Below are 17,948 nucleotides of genomic sequence, written 5' to 3'. Positions count from 1 at the left end.
TATTCTGTTTTACATAAAAAAAAAAAAAAAAAAAAAAACTAAAGGGATAATTAAATACGAAATCCATACAGAATTCAAGATTACACCACCAAGTATGATAGTTGTATCTTAATTTTTGCTGCCAAAATAATATACAAATAGAGGTACCAGTTTTTGGGAGGGAGTGGCGTAATGGATAAGTGGTGAGCGTGGGATCAGGCAGACATCCACGCGTAGGTTCGAATCCCACCACATACTGCTTTGAAGCTATGTCATTGGTTGAGTGGTTTAAAGTTACCTATATGTCACCATGATATCCAGGTTTTAGGTAGCTACACCAAAGATGCACTTGGGAGGTGATATGGGCCCTAATATGGGCACCAATATAAATAAAATTGCCTGCGCCACTAATGGACAGAAGCTCAACAGCGCTTCCCATATATACTCTTCAAGTATGCCTACAGGCGCTATAGGCCATAACATAACATGACATAAAAAAAAATAAATAAATAAATAAAAAAAAAAAAAAAATAAAAAATGCCGTGTGAGTTCTGTTTTCTATTCAAAAAAAGAATGTACAATCGTAGATAATATGTGGCTATGTGAATACCAGAGTAGCAAGCGCATCTGTCATCAAGAAAAATTATGATAATTCCTGTCATCAGCAACAGATGCAGGATAAAAAAAAACATCTCTTACTAAAAGACAGACCAAAGAACAGAACATTTCAAAAAGAACTCAGAAGGACAAAATTCTGGCAGACATCACCGAGGAAAGAATGTTTAACAAGGAGTAGTGTGGTATCCAATAATGCTCTCTCAAAACCAACATCAATACCATGCAATATAATGGAAGGGGACCCTAGTGCTCCCGTAAATATTATGTTAGTAAAGGTATACAAATAAGTGGCACATTTGAATAATACCTGTGTTGATATTGCCAGAGCTGGAAGGATGACAAGTTGTCAGACCTTGAGAGGGGGCTGGGACAACAAATGCCATTTCACTGAGAGCATCTGACCAATATAGTACATGACTCTTCCCACTGAAGCCACTACCTCCATGGTTACTGTCGATGGTTCCTGTTCAGGAGAAAGGCAGAGTGATTCTCTAGACACTCTCAGTTTTATACAAATATTATCAAAATAAATGAGAAAAAGACATACCTTCCTGTGACTGTGGAGTGACTGAGAATGCAGTGGAGACATGGCCAGTCCAGCCAGGGTGTTGGTGGACATTGACTGTCCATCCCAGTCCATTGAGGAACTCCATAAAGTGAGGATGGACAGAACTACAACTGACCTGTAACAATAATGGAGACAGACTGTTCATCACAAATCATATCTTTTGTAACTTTCAACCCTCTTGATGAATAATTTGCTAAGGACATTACTTACTCAAAAGACTTATGCCTTTAAACTTATAATCATAAATGAATCATACATGCAACAATTGCAACTGTGACAATATCAGGTCAATACTAAGTTTGCATAGGCAAACTTCAGCACATTGTCAGTATACTTAAAGATACAGTTTAGCAGATCTAAAAATACATGTACACGAAACCTTACCACATTGGATAGTATATCAAGTGGAGCAGTCTGACCCGCCTGTACATAGAACACATGAGCAGTGTCTACTGTTCTGTTGTTGGTGTTGTCAAGAATTTCAAGATCTCGGGCAAACCCTGCCATACTGGAATCTAGGGCAACCAGAGATGGCACTGCTGACTCAACAGATTCCTGAAATATACCAAATATCATGTTGAAAATATGAACCTGGAGAGTAATTTACTTACATAAAATTATTAATTTGTATAATTTGTGTTCAATCACTTACAGAGCTTCTAAAGGTACAGGCAATCCCCGGTTAATGAACGTTCACACAACAAAATTTCACTACAATGAACGTTTCCTTTTACTACCATCTGCTCGAACACCAAACTTGCTTTGACAAAATTTTCTCCAGGTAATTTTTTCCAAGTTTGAAAGTCCCGCCATATCATGTAAACCAACAGGCTTTTGAATACATCAGTTCCTCTCGTGGACAAAACACGCACCACTCACTCCCCCTACCCTTCCCCGCTCTTATTAGTTCAAAACAATAAGTGTCCAGCAGCAGCTTGTCTTCCCTTGCTCAACATGCCACCAAAAGACCCTGCAACCTGCCCTGCAATGTCGCTTAGCGTTACTAAGAAGACCAGGAAGTCTCTTACTCTCTACGTGAAGCTGGATATTATTCACTGACACGAGAAAGGCAAGAAAACTAATAGCATTGCTCACCACCATTGCTTGACTCCATCTAGTGTCTCTACTATTTTCAAGTCAGTAGACTCTATTAAGAAGGTTGGTGAGACCATATCTTCCTTGCAAGCTAAAAGAACCACCTGAACTCGTGACTCTGCAATGGATAAAATGGAAAGCCTTGTGGAAATGTAAATAAGTTTTGTATACAGAACAATGATGTGCTCATTGTTTACATTCCACAGGTTGCCGGCTAGTGTCTTTCCCGCTCCACCCTCCCTCCCTTCATAAATTTAAGCTCATCAACATTATAAAGTTATGTACATACATATATTAATGTACATTATAATGATTTAGTCTTAAACTAAATTGCTTAAATGTTTAAATTCATAATTTTTACTTTCATTAAGCCTTTTACTGTACTATGATGCACTCTCGCTTTGTTTACTCTCAATGAAAGTTCAAGTCAGGGGTCAAACTTGTTATAATTGGTTTGCTTAATGAAAATTCACGCAACAAAGGTTTTTTTAGGAACGTAACCCATTCGTTACGCAGGGGTTGCCTGTATCTACATGTTCTTATGTATTCCTCCCAAAGAGAATGTTTGGCATTAGCTTCTGGCATCAGTCAACCACCATACTACTGGACAGCTGGGAAACACATATATAAACTCTGGAACTCTCTGCCTGCTTCTGTATTTCCATCTTCCTACGACCTTGACTTCTCTTCAGAGGGAAAAAATTGGAAATAATTCCATTAGACACTGCAACAGCTAAAGTAATATGGCATCGCTAGGGTTACTGGGAGAACGCTACATCTCCCATCGGGCAACTGGGCCTGGCAAGGATTTGAACCCGGATCGCCTAGACCGGAGGCCCAACCATGAGCACCACCCAGCACCCCTTTTAAGAGAGAGAGGTTTCAAGACATTTGTCCCTGCCTTTCGGTTAATTCCTTCCAATCTTTTAAGGAACTTGCATTTGAAGAGGGTCCTTTCTTTTTTTGTTACCTTCAGCTAGTTTCCCTCTTACATAAAAAAAGTGACTACAGCAAATGTTCTATACCCAAAACACAGTTTTCACACCAAGTATAAATTCAAACCTGTGCTACTCATCAAGACCAAGATGTCATGGCTTTCTATATCATCCACAACATGGCCTAGAGATGTCCAGACAACTTAGATTTGTGTTATGATTACATTAAACAGATATGACTACAAATCCAAGAAAGCTCCACACAAGACTATCCTATTGTCCAGGCTGTTCCAAGTACTCTTCACAACTGGAGTTAAACAAAAGTGAGCTAGGGTGAGTGTTTTCAGAAACCCTGCTGCAAATAAAATAACACTACATATGTGGATTCCCATCACCACTTAAGACTAGAAAGGGATAAGCAGGTCCATAACTCAGCACCATCCCTAGGTAAAATGATAACATATAATATGTTAAAGGACACTAACCCTCCTTTCCGAAAGAGACCAGCAGTCATCAGTTAACATCTTTATCATCTATAACTTAAGAGTAACAGTTCATTGGCATTAATAAAATAACTGACCTGCAGAGCATCCAATGACAAAAAGCCGAAGTGGGAGAGGAGGAGGCGTGCTGTCTGGAATTCATGGCAGAGTGAAGGAGCAACACACTCTGTCTCCACATCAGGGTACTCTGAAGTTTCTCTCTCAACCTTACGCTGAACATTCTCTTCAAATGCAATCTGGTAGATGGAACATGAGCATTTTGATTTTCATTCAAACAAACTTTCAACTGTTACTGACAAAATTAACCAGTTTTTAAACAATATGTTCATACATTTTATGCAAATAAATAATTTTAGCCAAGCATCACCTGATGGTCCAATATCTGGAGAAGCTTCTCATGTTCAAGTGTAGATTTCTCTTCATTCATAATGACACTCTCTAAAGATGGAATGGACTTGTCTCTGCAAGTAATATGCATATAAATACACTAAAAGTAATACGAAAGCAGAGAGAAACATGGGGAAAAAACATTATCACTCTTATCTTCCTAAAGAAGCAACATTATAATAGGAAAGAAAAACAAAATGAGACATTCTTAATTCCAATCTCTAAAGAAGAGTTATGTTATACAGTAGCACCTCAATTACTGAAGGTCTCCCTATTTTAACAAATTGGTTTGCAAAAAAAATTTCAAACTCAGAATTGCTTTGGTTACATACCATAATTCGGTTATTAAACAAAGTTACTTGATTTCAAGCACAAAATGAAAAAGCAAAAAGCTGCTGTTTTTTAGTAATTCATAGTTCATATATATACTGTGGAGCCTTGACTAATGAGCACCCCATCTTAAAGAGAAATCTTGGCAGTCTGAATATCTGTCATTAACCACTAAGAAAGAGTGGACAAGTGCCTGAGAATGAATTATTCCATTTTTACATTGATTTCTATGAAGAGAATAGTTTTGGTTTTAGCATATTTTGGATTTCAAATGGCATTCAAGAATTAAGTTAAAGAACTGAGGTTTCACTGAATTAAGAAAGTATTTTCCTATCAACTTACGCTTTGCAGAGAGGTATTCTCTCCACACTATCAGGGAAGTACTTTGGCTTCACGTTGTGCTTTATTCCCACATCATTCATGGGAAGTGGTCGTCCAGGATTCACTGTGTATAATTTGGCTGAGGATTTGTGTCTCGGAAGGTGTCGCAACTGCATGGTCCAAGCCACCCTCCCGAAAGGTCCTCTTATCAGAGCTGTCACTGTTGGCTGCGGGTCTGGCAGGGTGCAAACTGTCATTCTAGTATCAGATCATTACCTCTTAATTAATTCATACAATAGAGAAAATGTTCCCAGGAATACCAGTTTCCTATGTTAACAAATTCTACCAAAGGAAAGACATTCTGCTCATCATGCTTCATAACTATTCTAAAACAAGGTTCTAAAACATAATTCATATCAGACTACCTATAAGAATAATAGAAACTTTACTAAATAAAAACAAATAAATGATATATAACAAAATCCAAAATTTCAATACCATCAATGGTGATATTGATATCTCGAACAAAAAAAAAAAAAAAGACAAATCCAAATCTTTATTGCCATGGGTTTGAAAAGCTGACAGATGGCTAATACTAGTACACCAAGCTGCTGCTATGTCGGGAGGCTAACTGAAAAAAATATCACGCCACCATGCAACATGTTTGTTTTGATGCAAGACGAAAAACAATGATTACGATTTGTGTAACTTGATCAAAATATGTAAGTTGTGTGTTCTTGATAGTCCAATTGAGATATACTGATAATGTGGGAAAAATAATTATTGGATAATCAATAACCCAATATCAATATGAGAATAATTTATCACAATAATAGTGATGTTTATGATGATAAAAACAAATGCAGTTTTCTGTAATTGAGTATTCCATTCATCATGTCAAAGCATTCCTTATCTCCAGCCCATTCACATCCACAAGCCTTACAAATTTCAGTGATGAATATACATACCTTGGTGATTGCCAAGAGGTTGCTCCAAAAGGGCGAGCATGATGGAGTTTTGGGCAACAAAATATCTGAAGTGCTGAGCTGCTGAGTCACGGGTGAGTTGGTCTGAGCCTCCCCAGGTATTACAATGCCTCAGCAATGTCATCTCATCCAGCAGAGAAGACAGGGATTCAGCTCCACACACAGAGGGAAATGTTCCAACCTAGAAAGTATAAGTCACAACTTAGAATGAATGATGAAACATGAAATTTATCTCAATACCTTTTCAAACATGTAACTTTTACAAGCATATAAGATGATACATCTAATCAATCAATCAAATGAGTAACACTGTAAACAACAAAATCTCAAAGACCAGCAATGAAATAGTGACAAGATCTAAAGATGTAAGGTCTTCTCATAACAGCCATTCTTGTTCTTTGATTTCATTAAGTTACTGTTGTCAATAACTTCTAAAATGAAATACTTAGAGTCCATTAAAGCATAATGGGAAAATAATAGATAAGATATGTGGGACTTAAAATTGTAGTAGTGATGACAGATGATACAGTTAAAAGCACTGTTTTGAGAGCTGCAGAGCATCTTACAGTAATTTATCTTTATATTTCAATGCTCTCTTTGTTTCAGCTATGTCATATAATCTGAATAAATTTTGAAAGTCTTCTGATATTCCATCTATTTTCATTTGGCATTTCATGTTGAGGAGCAAATTATTATAATTCATGTAATATTCAAATATTCAATATAATAGGTTCAATTAATCAATAAAAGTGTTAACTTGCTAGGAGTACTTAAGAGACTCATCTGCTGAGATTAATTTTCTTCTGCTTGCCCAATAAATTTTAAGCATTTGTCTTACACCAATGAGAATAATCTCAGTCTATTGCCCATTCAATTCCATACATTCAAACATTATTTGGAACTGCCAAGTACTGTCAATATTGAGGCACAGCTAACAGGAAAGAATTGTAGACAGACTTAGAATCATAATGCAGACACACTCACAGGGCCATTATAATATGCACACTATAGTATTATAGTATACACACCCTGTAACATACAACTAGGTAAATACTACTATAGGTGCTAGGTAAAAAGCTTGACTGAAATCTGGAAAGCAAATATAATAACACCTGGCTTAATGAAGGGTTCATATATTCCTTATTACTTACCTGAGACAGTACACAGGACAGCAAAGCTTCAGCAGCATCTCTCACTCGCATACTAGCAGGCTTCAGCTCTTTTTCATGCTTCAGGCGTGGAGCATCACTTGATTTTACCTAGAAACACAGATTGAAAAAATTCTGAAGTGTTTTCTCTTCAGAGTAATGCTACAATAAAAACATAATGAACCATTCTTAAGAGGTGAAGGATTACACAATATTTTAACTTTTTACATGTCCTCACACAATATTCACCTGTGACTTAGATCCTGAGATGCCCAACTCCACAACCTCCAGCACAGTTGCCAGACACTCTTTGTCTTGCAGCAGGTAGGGGTGAGCCACAAGCCAAACACTTGCACAGTGAAAAGCAGCAACTATTGTAGAGTGCAGGTCCTGCAAAGTCAAGTACAATGATAAAAAAAAAACTAGACTTGGTGATATATAGCTCTCTAATTTCATTTAAAAATGAAAGGATATGCAGAAAAAAAGGCAAATGATTAACATGCACAATCTCAATCACGCACCTTAGAGTGTGCCCGAGGTGGTCTGTAACACTGGGAGGCTATGTAGTCACACAGCCATTTTACAGCTCGCTTACACTCTAAGCCATCTAAGGAACATAAGAAACAGTAGTGTTATTAACTCACTGTAAAAACAAAATAATTACAGCTGGTCAGCACTATATGTATAGAATAACTATCATTAATAAAACAATAACCAATAATAACTTCTAATAGTAATAGTAGTGAAAGATGTGACTGAGAAGTAACCTGCAGCTTGTTGAGAAGAAATTAGATGATTAAGGGTGTGTCCACACTGGAAGTGAGAAAGTGGGCGAGAGCAAGAGCAAGAAACTTTAATACATGGCAAGCAATGGAGGTGATAGTACTAGCAGTGGCCAGAAGATGGCTGTCCCGTGGGTTGAAAAGCAAAAAAGCGAGAAGAGTCAACAATTTACTTTTCTCGTGCGAGTCTGTAGGGTTGGAATGAGTGACATCGCAGAGATGTGTTGTATCTCACCTCAGAAACTAGATATGACATTTTGGTTGATACCATTAGAGTCAAAAGTAATTCTACAACTCAGATATATTCACAGCATTTACACCACTTTGAAATGTTTATAACACATTTTACTTATACCAGCTGTATTTTTTTTTCTACATTATGGCATATAGCACCTGTAGGCATACTTGAAGAGTATATGTGGGAAGCGCTGTTAAGCTTCCGCCCATTGGTGACACAGGCAATTTTATTTATAGTGGTGCCCATATTAGGGCTCATATCACCACCCAAGTGCATCTTTGGTGTAACCACCTAGAACCTGGGTATTGTGGTGACATGTAGGTAACTTTAAACCACTCGACAAATCGCACAGCTTCAAAGCGGTATGTGGTGGAATTTGAACCTACGCGTGGATGTCTGCCCAATCCCATGCTCATCACTTTATCCACTACGCCACTGCCTCCCTTATGATTATGACATAATACTAGAATAAAATCTTTCATCTAAAGAAAAGTCTCCTTAACACGATGGTGTACGCAGATTTTTCAAATTCTGCCATGTAAACACACTACAAGACCCTTTGCAACAACATTTTCACCTCTATTCTCAAATGCACTCTTTCATAGGCAGTGGTATATGAGGATGACATGCTGAGGTTTGTCTTTGCTCCCTTTATGGCAACACAATTGTTGCCTTTATTATATCTCTCACATGATTATTTTACAAAGCAGTTATCATTATATTTTACCATATTATGATACCAGTTTTCTTTCTTATCACTTATTGATTTGATACGCTCATCATCTAGTTCCATGAGCAGCATCTATACAAGGCTTTCATGATGAATTTGTCAATCTTGAATGATGACCTTGAATTCACTGCCGAGGGCCCAAGTAAATCAGCTGATGTGAGTTTGGGATTGGACAGGGAAGGGTGTGGGGTTCCTATAGCAATCCCGACTCAGTTGCTCATACCCAAGCTACAGAAAGGGAAGTTAAAACTGATCCAGACAATAAACATGGATATTGAAGAGTTAATTGATGAAGTGTTCCACATGTACCACAGAAAAAAGAATAAGTGAAAAGATCAGTTTTTTGGTAAGTTCATTTCCATACATGATAATCATTCTCTCTCTCTCTCTCTCTCTCTCTCTCTCAAAGCACATGGCTTTGCCAGGTCACTCCTTGACAACTGGACAAAAAAGTTGGGTGAATTCCTCTCTCATGATCTTAGCAATTTTTGAATGACTTTTTTCCAACTTGGTGGCTGAAGGCTTTCTTCAATTTCATTGCCAAAGCTGTTACTTGATAATTTAACTCCTTCCTCCTCCAGTATCATATTATGTAAGACAAACAAGAGACTTTGGTGATAGCCACTGCTGTGTCAACAGATGTTTCAATGGCCTTTATCAGTATCCTAAATTTTGAAGTCCAGATTTTCTTAATTCTTAAACAGTAATTGATATTCTTTTCTAGATATTTAAGTCTTGTTTTGGGTATGATTGCATTAAAAGGGAAAGAAGGGATAGGCTTTGTTACACAGAAAAACATATGGCAAAGTATGAAAAGAATTTGGAAGTTTACAAAAAGAAAGACAATGAAGGCATCAGATAGTGGCATTTGCCTAATTGCAATCTCTCTTTATTCAATCTTTATAAGACTTGAGATTTCATGACACTGTTTTCAAGTAACAAATTTAGGGACCTAAGCCATGATGTAAGGTAAAAAAAATCTGCTAATGAGTGCATGCCCATCAACTGTACACTGACAATAGTAACAAGGGAGGTGAAAGCCTGTTGCCATGGTAACTCTTGCCTGAAATCGCTTTTAGTGTGGCCCTTGCTCTACACTTTTGCTCTCGCCCACTTTCTTGCTCCCAGTGCAGATGCGCCCTAAAGTTGATACTTGTAAATATGAAATCTGCCTTTCATAATCATCACTAAAATATACCTTTCAATTTCTCTTCAACCTTATTCTTCTTTCTCCCTATTTTTATAAACCTTAAGATCCTACCTAAGAATCAATATCTGATGCGAAAAGAAATCCCTTCCTCGGCAGAAACAAGTATACTCGTTTTTACTAAATTTTCCGTTTTCAGTTGTCGACGAGTATACTCGTCTAAAATTTGACCTTCAAAAACGAGCTACAGACGTATATATTCGTTTTCATTAAATGTTCCGTTTTCAGTCGTCGACGAGTATACTCGTCTAAAACTTGACCTTCGAAAACCAGCTACAGACGTATATACTCGTCGATTCTGAGCCTTTCTAAGCCATTCTACGTGTGAAACGAGTATTCTCGTCAAATCATACGCCTGGCAGAGGCAACAGGGTGGAGTGGTGGGATTTCAAGGATGCTCTTACTAGACTTGCTCCGGCAACCACTGTCGTCGCGTGAGTGTTGTTTTCATTCACATTACCACTTACCTATTTTTTGTACCCTTTTCAAATAATTTACACCCCAAATGTCTAGTTCTGAGGAAGATAGCAAATACGAACCTTCCCTCAGAAGACTGAATACTTCTGATGACACTGCCAGTTCATCAGACAATTAATATTTCTCGACAAGTGGGAGGAGGAGGAGGAGGGAGGTGAGGGGAGAGCTTGGAGTTTATAGGAAGACGAGTTAACTCGTATATGTCTACAAAGGTATTTTCAAAATAAAAAGTTAACCACAAAAATGGGGAAAAAGAGTAATTACAAGGTGTTTTCATAATCAGCATGAAAAATACTATATAGAACCAAAATAAGAAAAAATTAGTCTGATAAAGAAACATTTTTAACTGAAAAATTGTTGGGGAAGGGGTTAAAATGTTCGTACAAACCTTGTTCAGCAATACTCAGCCGAGCTAAGCCTGACAGAAGCTCCAACCCAGCCAAAGACACATTGACATCACTTTTCCAGGATGAGATGAGTCTGTGGCACACCAAGTAGATGGAGCGCACAAATAAGGCATGGGCAGAATCTGTGGGAAGTAGACTTGTTATATGACAGGAAAATTGCTGATATTAGTCCAATACTTCCCAAAACACTTTTATTCACAGGCCATATGAGTAAGTGGATTATAGTCACTTTTATTTCTATCTAGATTACTATACATTACTTAAATTTGTTCAAGATATTATCTTTATATTTGCATTTATTATACTGCCATCTAAAGTAATCTTTTTCCCTAGAGATAATTTTTGTCTATAAGGAGCAGCACAACAGAATCAGACAGGATAAAATTTCTAAATAAACAGATTCTTAGGGATCTCGAGAGAACATATACTGTATTACAAACCATGCAGTTAATCATAATTAGTTTTGACTTATTACTAATCATTCATTGTTAATGCTACGTTGTTAGTAAATTAATCATATGGTTTCCTTTACCCGAATCTTCTAAAATTGGTGTAGCTTCACCATCTGTGGTGGTCAGCATGGTTGCTGTAAGAAAATTCTTAAAATGAATAAGTGCTGGTGTTTCAATGTTTTCTATTACTCAAAAGTGATAAATTTCAGAACAAAAATCAAAAGTAAATATAAATTTTGTGACAATAATGAAGAAAATACACAATTAAGACAATGTAAAACCAAGAATTCTGCATATATTGGTTTAGAAAAAAAAAAAAAAAAAAAAAAAAAAAGCAGCAGCTATCTATTACAAAGACATGTCCTTACAGGATTCAGTGGGTTAGGGGACTACTATGGCAAGATGTTTACCATGTGTGGTGGTGGTTGTGGAGGAGGAAGGAAAGCTTGTGGCTGACATCTGTCCAAGGCCTCCTTCTGGCAGCGCCTCACAGGTCTCATCCAGCAGACTGTTATAGTCACCATGCGAACTAACAGTGTCTGAGGCACCTACAGAGTGTATGGGGATAAGCCCAAGCCTCAAAGATTAATAAAAAAAATAAAGACTTTAATTTAAAGGAATATAGATGACTCACTAAAACCAAAAATGCTTCACTAGTCACTCATTATCAACTGGAGCAAAAAACAGGGTACATAATATGCAGAAAAAAGTCCAGGATCTGTTCCTCCATCTGCTCTTGTGAATAAGGCATACAGGACTCAGCAAAGCAATTGCTAAATGGACTTTAATAAAAGAGAAAGCAAAACTGGTAGGCCAGGGCAAATATAAATGCATTTGCAGTAATTAATGATAGAGAATTTATATAAAAATCAAGCCACAACAGCATTTGACAAAAGTATTAGAAAAATGTTGGATTCAACAAAACAGACAAAACTCCTGGTCATTTTTATCCAGAAGTATGATGCAAAAAGGTAAAAAACTGCATATAATAAAGTAAGAAATTGGGAACAAATCAAGCATAGTACATACATGATTCTTTACAAACCTTCATGTGGATGGAGATAAATGGTGTTTTCACTAGCACTGTAACTAATGATGTTTTAGAAAATCTCTATGAATGATGTTGCCAACCTGATTCTCACCTCTATGACTTACCTGAGGACATAATGTTATGATCTCTATCCGTTGAGAAATTGTGCTGTGATATAGAATCCATTACTTCACAGAGAGCAGCATCTTGAACACAAAAGAGCAGCCCACCTGCAATGATATTTTATAACTATTAGGAGTACAGGTATTTTTTTAATTGCTAAACACCTTTATCTTGTGGCAAATCTGACAAACTTTCCATAGAGAATATCTGAGTTGAAGGTTAGTTGTTTGGTCTGCTGGTACTACAAAATTATAGTAACTAAGCAATTAATCCTTACACTAATAGATAAAGTTACAATATCATTAAATGAAAGAAAAAAATGATTCTTGACTTACTGAACAATATTACATAAATCTTAAAGTAAAAGATATTTATAAAAAAAAATAATAAATAAAGTGCAATGTTTTTAACATAAAGTTATAAAAAGTTCACTATACCAAGAAGCATCTGTGTGTTTGAGGGGTCAGTCTCCACTTGTAATGCATTGGTAAGGAGATTGACAAGCTGTGGCCGGAGATGAGACAGAGCCAGTCGTTCTCCACTGTTATTCCCTATTTCCTTCACCTGAAGACCCTGAAATATCAAAAGTACACACTGTAGTGTCCTATAACCCTAAATGTATAGATTTAACATACCACAAAAGGTGGATCTTTTTCTATGTAAGAGAGGAAAACTGACAAAAAAAAAAAAAAAAAAAAAAAAAAAAAAAAAAAAAAATAGTTACCAGTCTGCTTACAAATCCAAAGGGTCAGCCAAAAAAACAGGGATAAATGTCTTGAAACCTCCTTCTTAAATGAAGTCGAGTCATAGTGAAATTAGAAATACATACAGGGAGTTCCAGAGTTTACTAGAGAAAAGTATGAATAATTGAGAATACTGGTTAGATCTTGCATTAGAGACTTGGACAGAATAGCTACTAAAGTCTTACTCCTGCTACAGACCTGGAAGTGAAGAGGGAGAGGCAGGATGGAGAGGAGGATGTGGGTGGCAGCACGACGAAGTAGGGTGACAGGTAGCTGTAAAGGTGTGCTGAGCTCCCCCTCAGGCAGGACACACTCTAGCACTCCTAAAACACTTGGGACAAGGCTCACCACACCCTGAAGGTCCAAGCGAAACAGGTCTACCCCATTCACGAGTACACTTGCTGCCGTCTCACTACACATTCCAGTCTGAAGAGGTAAGAAACCATCATAGAGAATTTATGTCATTAAAGTACCATGATCTAATCTACCATACATAGTTTACAGAGTAAGAAAGTATGATGCCAATCCAATACATCCATCAATATTTTTACCACTCTGTAAAAAATGTAATTCCCTTAGATAAAGACTTTTGAGCTGTCTCAGATACAGACTTTTGTGCTGTATCTTTGTGTTGGTGGTTGACTGGACTCATGGGGAGACAAGATGGCCGCATCAGCCTCTCGCAGTCCTTGATGAAGGGCAATGTAGAACCTAGCCAGGTACACTGGCAAGATTTCTTCTCCTGTTTTCTTAGAGCAAAATATCCTGGAAGATCAATATGTATTACAATACATATTGTTTTGTAATTTTTAACTTCAGATACAGATATTTATACTCATATGAATGTAACATTTACAATCACTTTTAATGTGCACCATCAAGGTTTGTGAATACTAACTACATAATCTAAAAAAGATCCACCTTCTAGGTGAGTAAGTGCACACATACCTGCAGAGAGCACCAAGGGCTTCAGCTCTGCCTCCCTGGAAGTGCTGAGGCATCAGGTTGGTCAGACGCTCTGAATGGTCCCCAGATGCTGATGCATCACTGGTCTTTTTGGTGATCTCTCCACCAAACCCTGACACAGGCCTGCGCGACCCAGAGCTTGCTCCTCCACCTGCATCAGACTCTGCGTATAATAAGTGTGTAAATGTTTTAGTCATGTGATGTAAAATCATAAACATAGTTATACTATATAGTGCTACATATTTCACACTATCATATCTCACAAGAAATACATACTGTGTTGAGACCCAGGGCTGGCTTGCAAATTACAGTTGATAAGTGCAGCTTCAAACAGCCATGGGCCAAACAGATGTAAAATACTGTTGCACTTGGGTCTTCCATTTGCCAACAACCGAGCACCATCATCTACACAAAATAATCATATATAATAAACATAATACATTCACAGGATACTTTATACATAGTGTACAGTGCTCATCAATGACAATATGTTGCCATAAAAACTGTAATACAATAGGCCTTTTATTATCTGTGAAGATCGCCCTATCAAAATGAATGCTAAAAAACATCACGAAGTTGACACCACTTTCACACTTAAAAAAGTTAAAGTGAATTGTATATTGTTGAATGCACTGCTTTACATTAAGAGAACTCCACAAAGAGTATGAAGAAATAGGGATGTGACACAGACGTAATTTGTCTGACAATTCTTTTCTGTACAAAACATGACTTCAGATAACAGTGCTAAGAGGTAAGGATGGGAAAAGAGGCAGTTAGATGTTTTTAACAATTTTCTTACATATGAGGGATCTACCAAATAATGTCAACCAATCAATCACCTTTGTTATCTGATGACAGTGATACAGATGATGGTGAGATCTGTCGTCCCTTTTGGTTGAGGTTATCCAGTGAGGTATTAGGAACACCTGAAGAAAAGGACATACTAGATGATAAACCAAATGTATAAAATTACCTATAGTATTTATTGGTACCTAAGTGACATCATATTTAGACTGTTTTATATTTCACCAGGTGACTCATTTCAAGGGGTTATTATGCCCAAAATTTGGTAAAAAGAGTAAACAGTAAAAATATAAAGTGTTAAGATTGGCTAGTGTTAAGGCTCCACCTATCAATAAGTCTAGGTATTTCTTCAACCTATGCCATGATTTAGCTTGTATTTTATTAAATCTAATAGCTAATATTTTCATGAAAAAATGGAATTTCCCACATTGTTGTCATCTATGCACCAGAAATTCCTTACCCAGAAAAGCATCAACTAAGCCTGAAATGCCCTTCATTGCTGTCAGAAAGATTGAAGGCAACATCTGAAGACAGGGATGCTGGCTGGGTTCAATCACAAGTGCAGAAGAAATGGCATATTTCAGGAAAGCTGGAGTCTTGCTGATGACTGTATGACGACTCAGATCTACGGGATTGCCTGCGGAGCACAAATGAAAAAATAATTAACTTCAGTATTAGTCAAATCTTAGAGGAAAATTATTACTATATCTACTATTTCTGCTTATAAAGCACCAAAATGTAATGAATATTCAACAAAGCATTAAAAAAACTTACCAATTATGTGTAAAATGCGGTACCAAACCTGAGCAATGCAGTCTTTACTCATATTAGTGGGAATGATGTTCAAGTCATCCTCAGCTGTGGAGACAAAGTATCTTGTTAGTGAAAGATTATGAAGAGACAACACGTCATTAACAGGCAGAACTCTACAGGAGGAAAATATCTCTGCTATGCTAAGTTTTACGACTAGAGATACTATATGAAATAATTCACTCCTGATTTGTCAAAAATATTCTTTGTTAATGTTTGTGACAAATTTTATATATACAATTAAGTTTGAAGGCCATAACGTGCTTTATATATATATATATATATATATATATATATATATATATATATATATATATATATATATATATATATATTAAACACTTCTCTAAAAGGAAAGTATATATACATACAGTACTAAATACCATATGGGTTAAACACAAAAATGGAGATGCATGATTCTTTTTAATATCTTGATATTTATGCATTTCACTATAAAGACAATAACAGCAGAAACTTTTCATTAAACTTACAAATAGAGATTTCAGGGAAGGAGGAGCCATACATGAAGCAGATGAGCTTCCTTGTTAGTGCAAAATTGATTCTGTTCCACTGTTCAATGAGGCCGGCCCGGTGGCGCCATCTCTGACAACTCTCTCTGTTGAAGTGCATAATTTTTTTTTACCAAACCAAAAGATAATCAGCATGGCATACTAATATAATCATCATAGTATCAAACTTTTGAACAGAAAACTATGAGCATTACAAAGTAAACAGCAAAACAAGCTAATAAAACAGGCATAATGAATCCTTTGTCACACCTGAGGGCATTCCATAGTGGTGGTGGAGGAAAGCAGCGAGCACAAGCCAGCAGCCATGTCTCAAACAGAACACTCAACACCCTCTCACACAGCTGCTCTCCTGCATCCTCTGTAAAAACAGTAGTCCTTTAAATTTGTTCTATGATTCATTAAGAAGTGACTCTATCTTATATACATATACATGTTTATGTGTATGTATGCATTTGTGTACACACATACACACACACACACATATACACACTACAACTACATACCATTTATGAAAGTTTACATTTTTCATTCAATTCAATACCATCATATATGATTTCCATATTATTATATATACACCATACACTTTACAATATACTGCAAATAAAAATTTCACAAGCCATTTTTCTAGCTATATAAAGCAGCTTATAGCTAGGATATAAACTGTCCATGCTTAAGGACAATACAAGTGCTTCTTCTGTGAGCATAACTTTTGACATGAACAACGAACACTACAGTAAGTATGACTCTCACCCTGAAAACATACCTTAATAAACAGCGAAACAGATTATATACATCCAATCATGATCCTAACTTTCTTCTCTTTACCATGACTTAAATTCCAAATAACACAGCAAAGCAAAGTAGTACTGAAATGTGAAGTCTTCCAAAACCAGTCCTGTGCGTTAATAATTTACCACTGATCATTATTATGTGATAGCGTGAGAATTAGACTTGTACTTATTCATATGGTAGAAAATTCTGGTTCACTGTTCAAAAGTAATGAGCACAAACTTCATGAGAACATCTTAAAACTTAGCCAAAGCTTAGTCTTACCTTTCACAACTTTATCCAGGCAAAGCAAGGAAATAAAAGACAAGGATATTTAGAAAGGATAAGGACTGATCCCATTTTTAAGAGAACATAAAAAATATAGTAAAAAAATACAGTAAAAAAAAAAATATTGTGGTTACCATATACATCTTTGGATAACATGTTTCCCCTTGACTGAGTGTGTTAGCATCACCCCATGCTGACCCACTTCACTATTACATGTTAGAAGTGATCCTAATTATCCCTCTTCTGTAGCCAAGTCAAGAGAGCACCAGGCAGAGAAACAGCACAACTCAAGGTGGCCATGAACCAAGCACCAAAAAGCAACACACAACACAAGTACATAAATACCAGCCACATCTCCAGTAAAGTTTAGACTTAGAGTGGAGCTGGGAGCACCCTCACTCTCATCTGGAACTAGAGTGGAACAAGATATATTTTAGGCAGCCAAAGTAATGTATCAACTAATGCTGTTGTTATTCTTGACAGACTACATGGCAGTGGTCATGCTGCTAATGTACTGAGTGCCCTAAAGAAGCATAGCACATGAAAAGATCATAGGCAAAATGAAAAATAAAAGAATAATGGCATATAAACAGTAAAGAATAGTGAACAAGTCATACTGAAGATTAAAATAATTTGATTCATCAAGTATAAGAACATAAGTAGAAAACATAAGAGAAAATTGCATATTCATGTTACTTAACATTTACCAACATGACAATTAAG

General features: G+C 36.6%; 1 protein-coding gene across 12 annotated transcripts in view; it reads right to left on the bottom strand.

The window, feature by feature from the left end:
• LOC123517549 (ral GTPase-activating protein subunit beta-like) overlaps positions 1 to 17,948 on the bottom strand; it is a 28,443-nt gene that overhangs the window by 5,352 nt on the left and 5,143 nt on the right. For 3 of the 12 annotated variants that reach the window (XM_045277745.1, XM_045277747.1, XM_045277746.1), the window contains exons 6-30: positions 17,571 to 17,636; positions 16,419 to 16,527; positions 16,131 to 16,255; positions 15,604 to 15,687; positions 15,290 to 15,466; positions 14,865 to 14,951; positions 14,302 to 14,430; positions 14,008 to 14,188; positions 13,671 to 13,824; positions 13,258 to 13,485; positions 12,754 to 12,889; positions 12,319 to 12,423; positions 11,574 to 11,711; positions 11,244 to 11,297; positions 10,693 to 10,833; positions 7,392 to 7,477; positions 7,120 to 7,260; positions 6,874 to 6,981; positions 5,705 to 5,903; positions 4,758 to 4,986; positions 4,066 to 4,159; positions 3,776 to 3,934; positions 1,550 to 1,720; positions 1,145 to 1,280; positions 905 to 1,060 (exon numbers count right to left, since the gene is read on the bottom strand). In XM_045277745.1, the coding sequence (XP_045133680.1) occupies positions 905 to 1,060; positions 1,145 to 1,280; positions 1,550 to 1,720; positions 3,776 to 3,934; positions 4,066 to 4,159; positions 4,758 to 4,986; positions 5,705 to 5,903; positions 6,874 to 6,981; positions 7,120 to 7,260; positions 7,392 to 7,477; positions 10,693 to 10,833; positions 11,244 to 11,297; positions 11,574 to 11,711; positions 12,319 to 12,423; positions 12,754 to 12,889; positions 13,258 to 13,485; positions 13,671 to 13,824; positions 14,008 to 14,188; positions 14,302 to 14,430; positions 14,865 to 14,951; positions 15,290 to 15,466; positions 15,604 to 15,687; positions 16,131 to 16,255; positions 16,419 to 16,527; positions 17,571 to 17,636 (3,393 nt within the window). Of the gene's footprint in view, positions 1 to 904; positions 1,061 to 1,144; positions 1,281 to 1,549; positions 1,721 to 3,775; positions 3,935 to 4,065; positions 4,160 to 4,757; positions 4,987 to 5,704; positions 5,904 to 6,873; positions 6,982 to 7,119; positions 7,261 to 7,391; positions 7,478 to 10,692; positions 10,834 to 11,243; positions 11,298 to 11,573; positions 11,712 to 12,318; positions 12,424 to 12,753; positions 12,890 to 13,257; positions 13,486 to 13,670; positions 13,825 to 14,007; positions 14,189 to 14,301; positions 14,431 to 14,864; positions 14,952 to 15,289; positions 15,467 to 15,603; positions 15,688 to 16,130; positions 16,256 to 16,418; positions 16,528 to 17,222; positions 17,232 to 17,570; positions 17,637 to 17,948 lie in introns of all 12 variants that reach the window. The other 9 variants (XM_045277748.1, XM_045277749.1, XM_045277752.1 and 6 more) reach the window with 6 other exon arrangements.

The sequence above is a fragment of the Portunus trituberculatus genome, chromosome 42, assembly GCF_017591435.1.
Source record: "Portunus trituberculatus isolate SZX2019 chromosome 42, ASM1759143v1, whole genome shotgun sequence".
Classification (NCBI taxonomy): domain Eukaryota; kingdom Metazoa; phylum Arthropoda; class Malacostraca; order Decapoda; family Portunidae; genus Portunus; species Portunus trituberculatus.
This window is presented reverse-complemented; position numbering and strand designations above follow the sequence as displayed.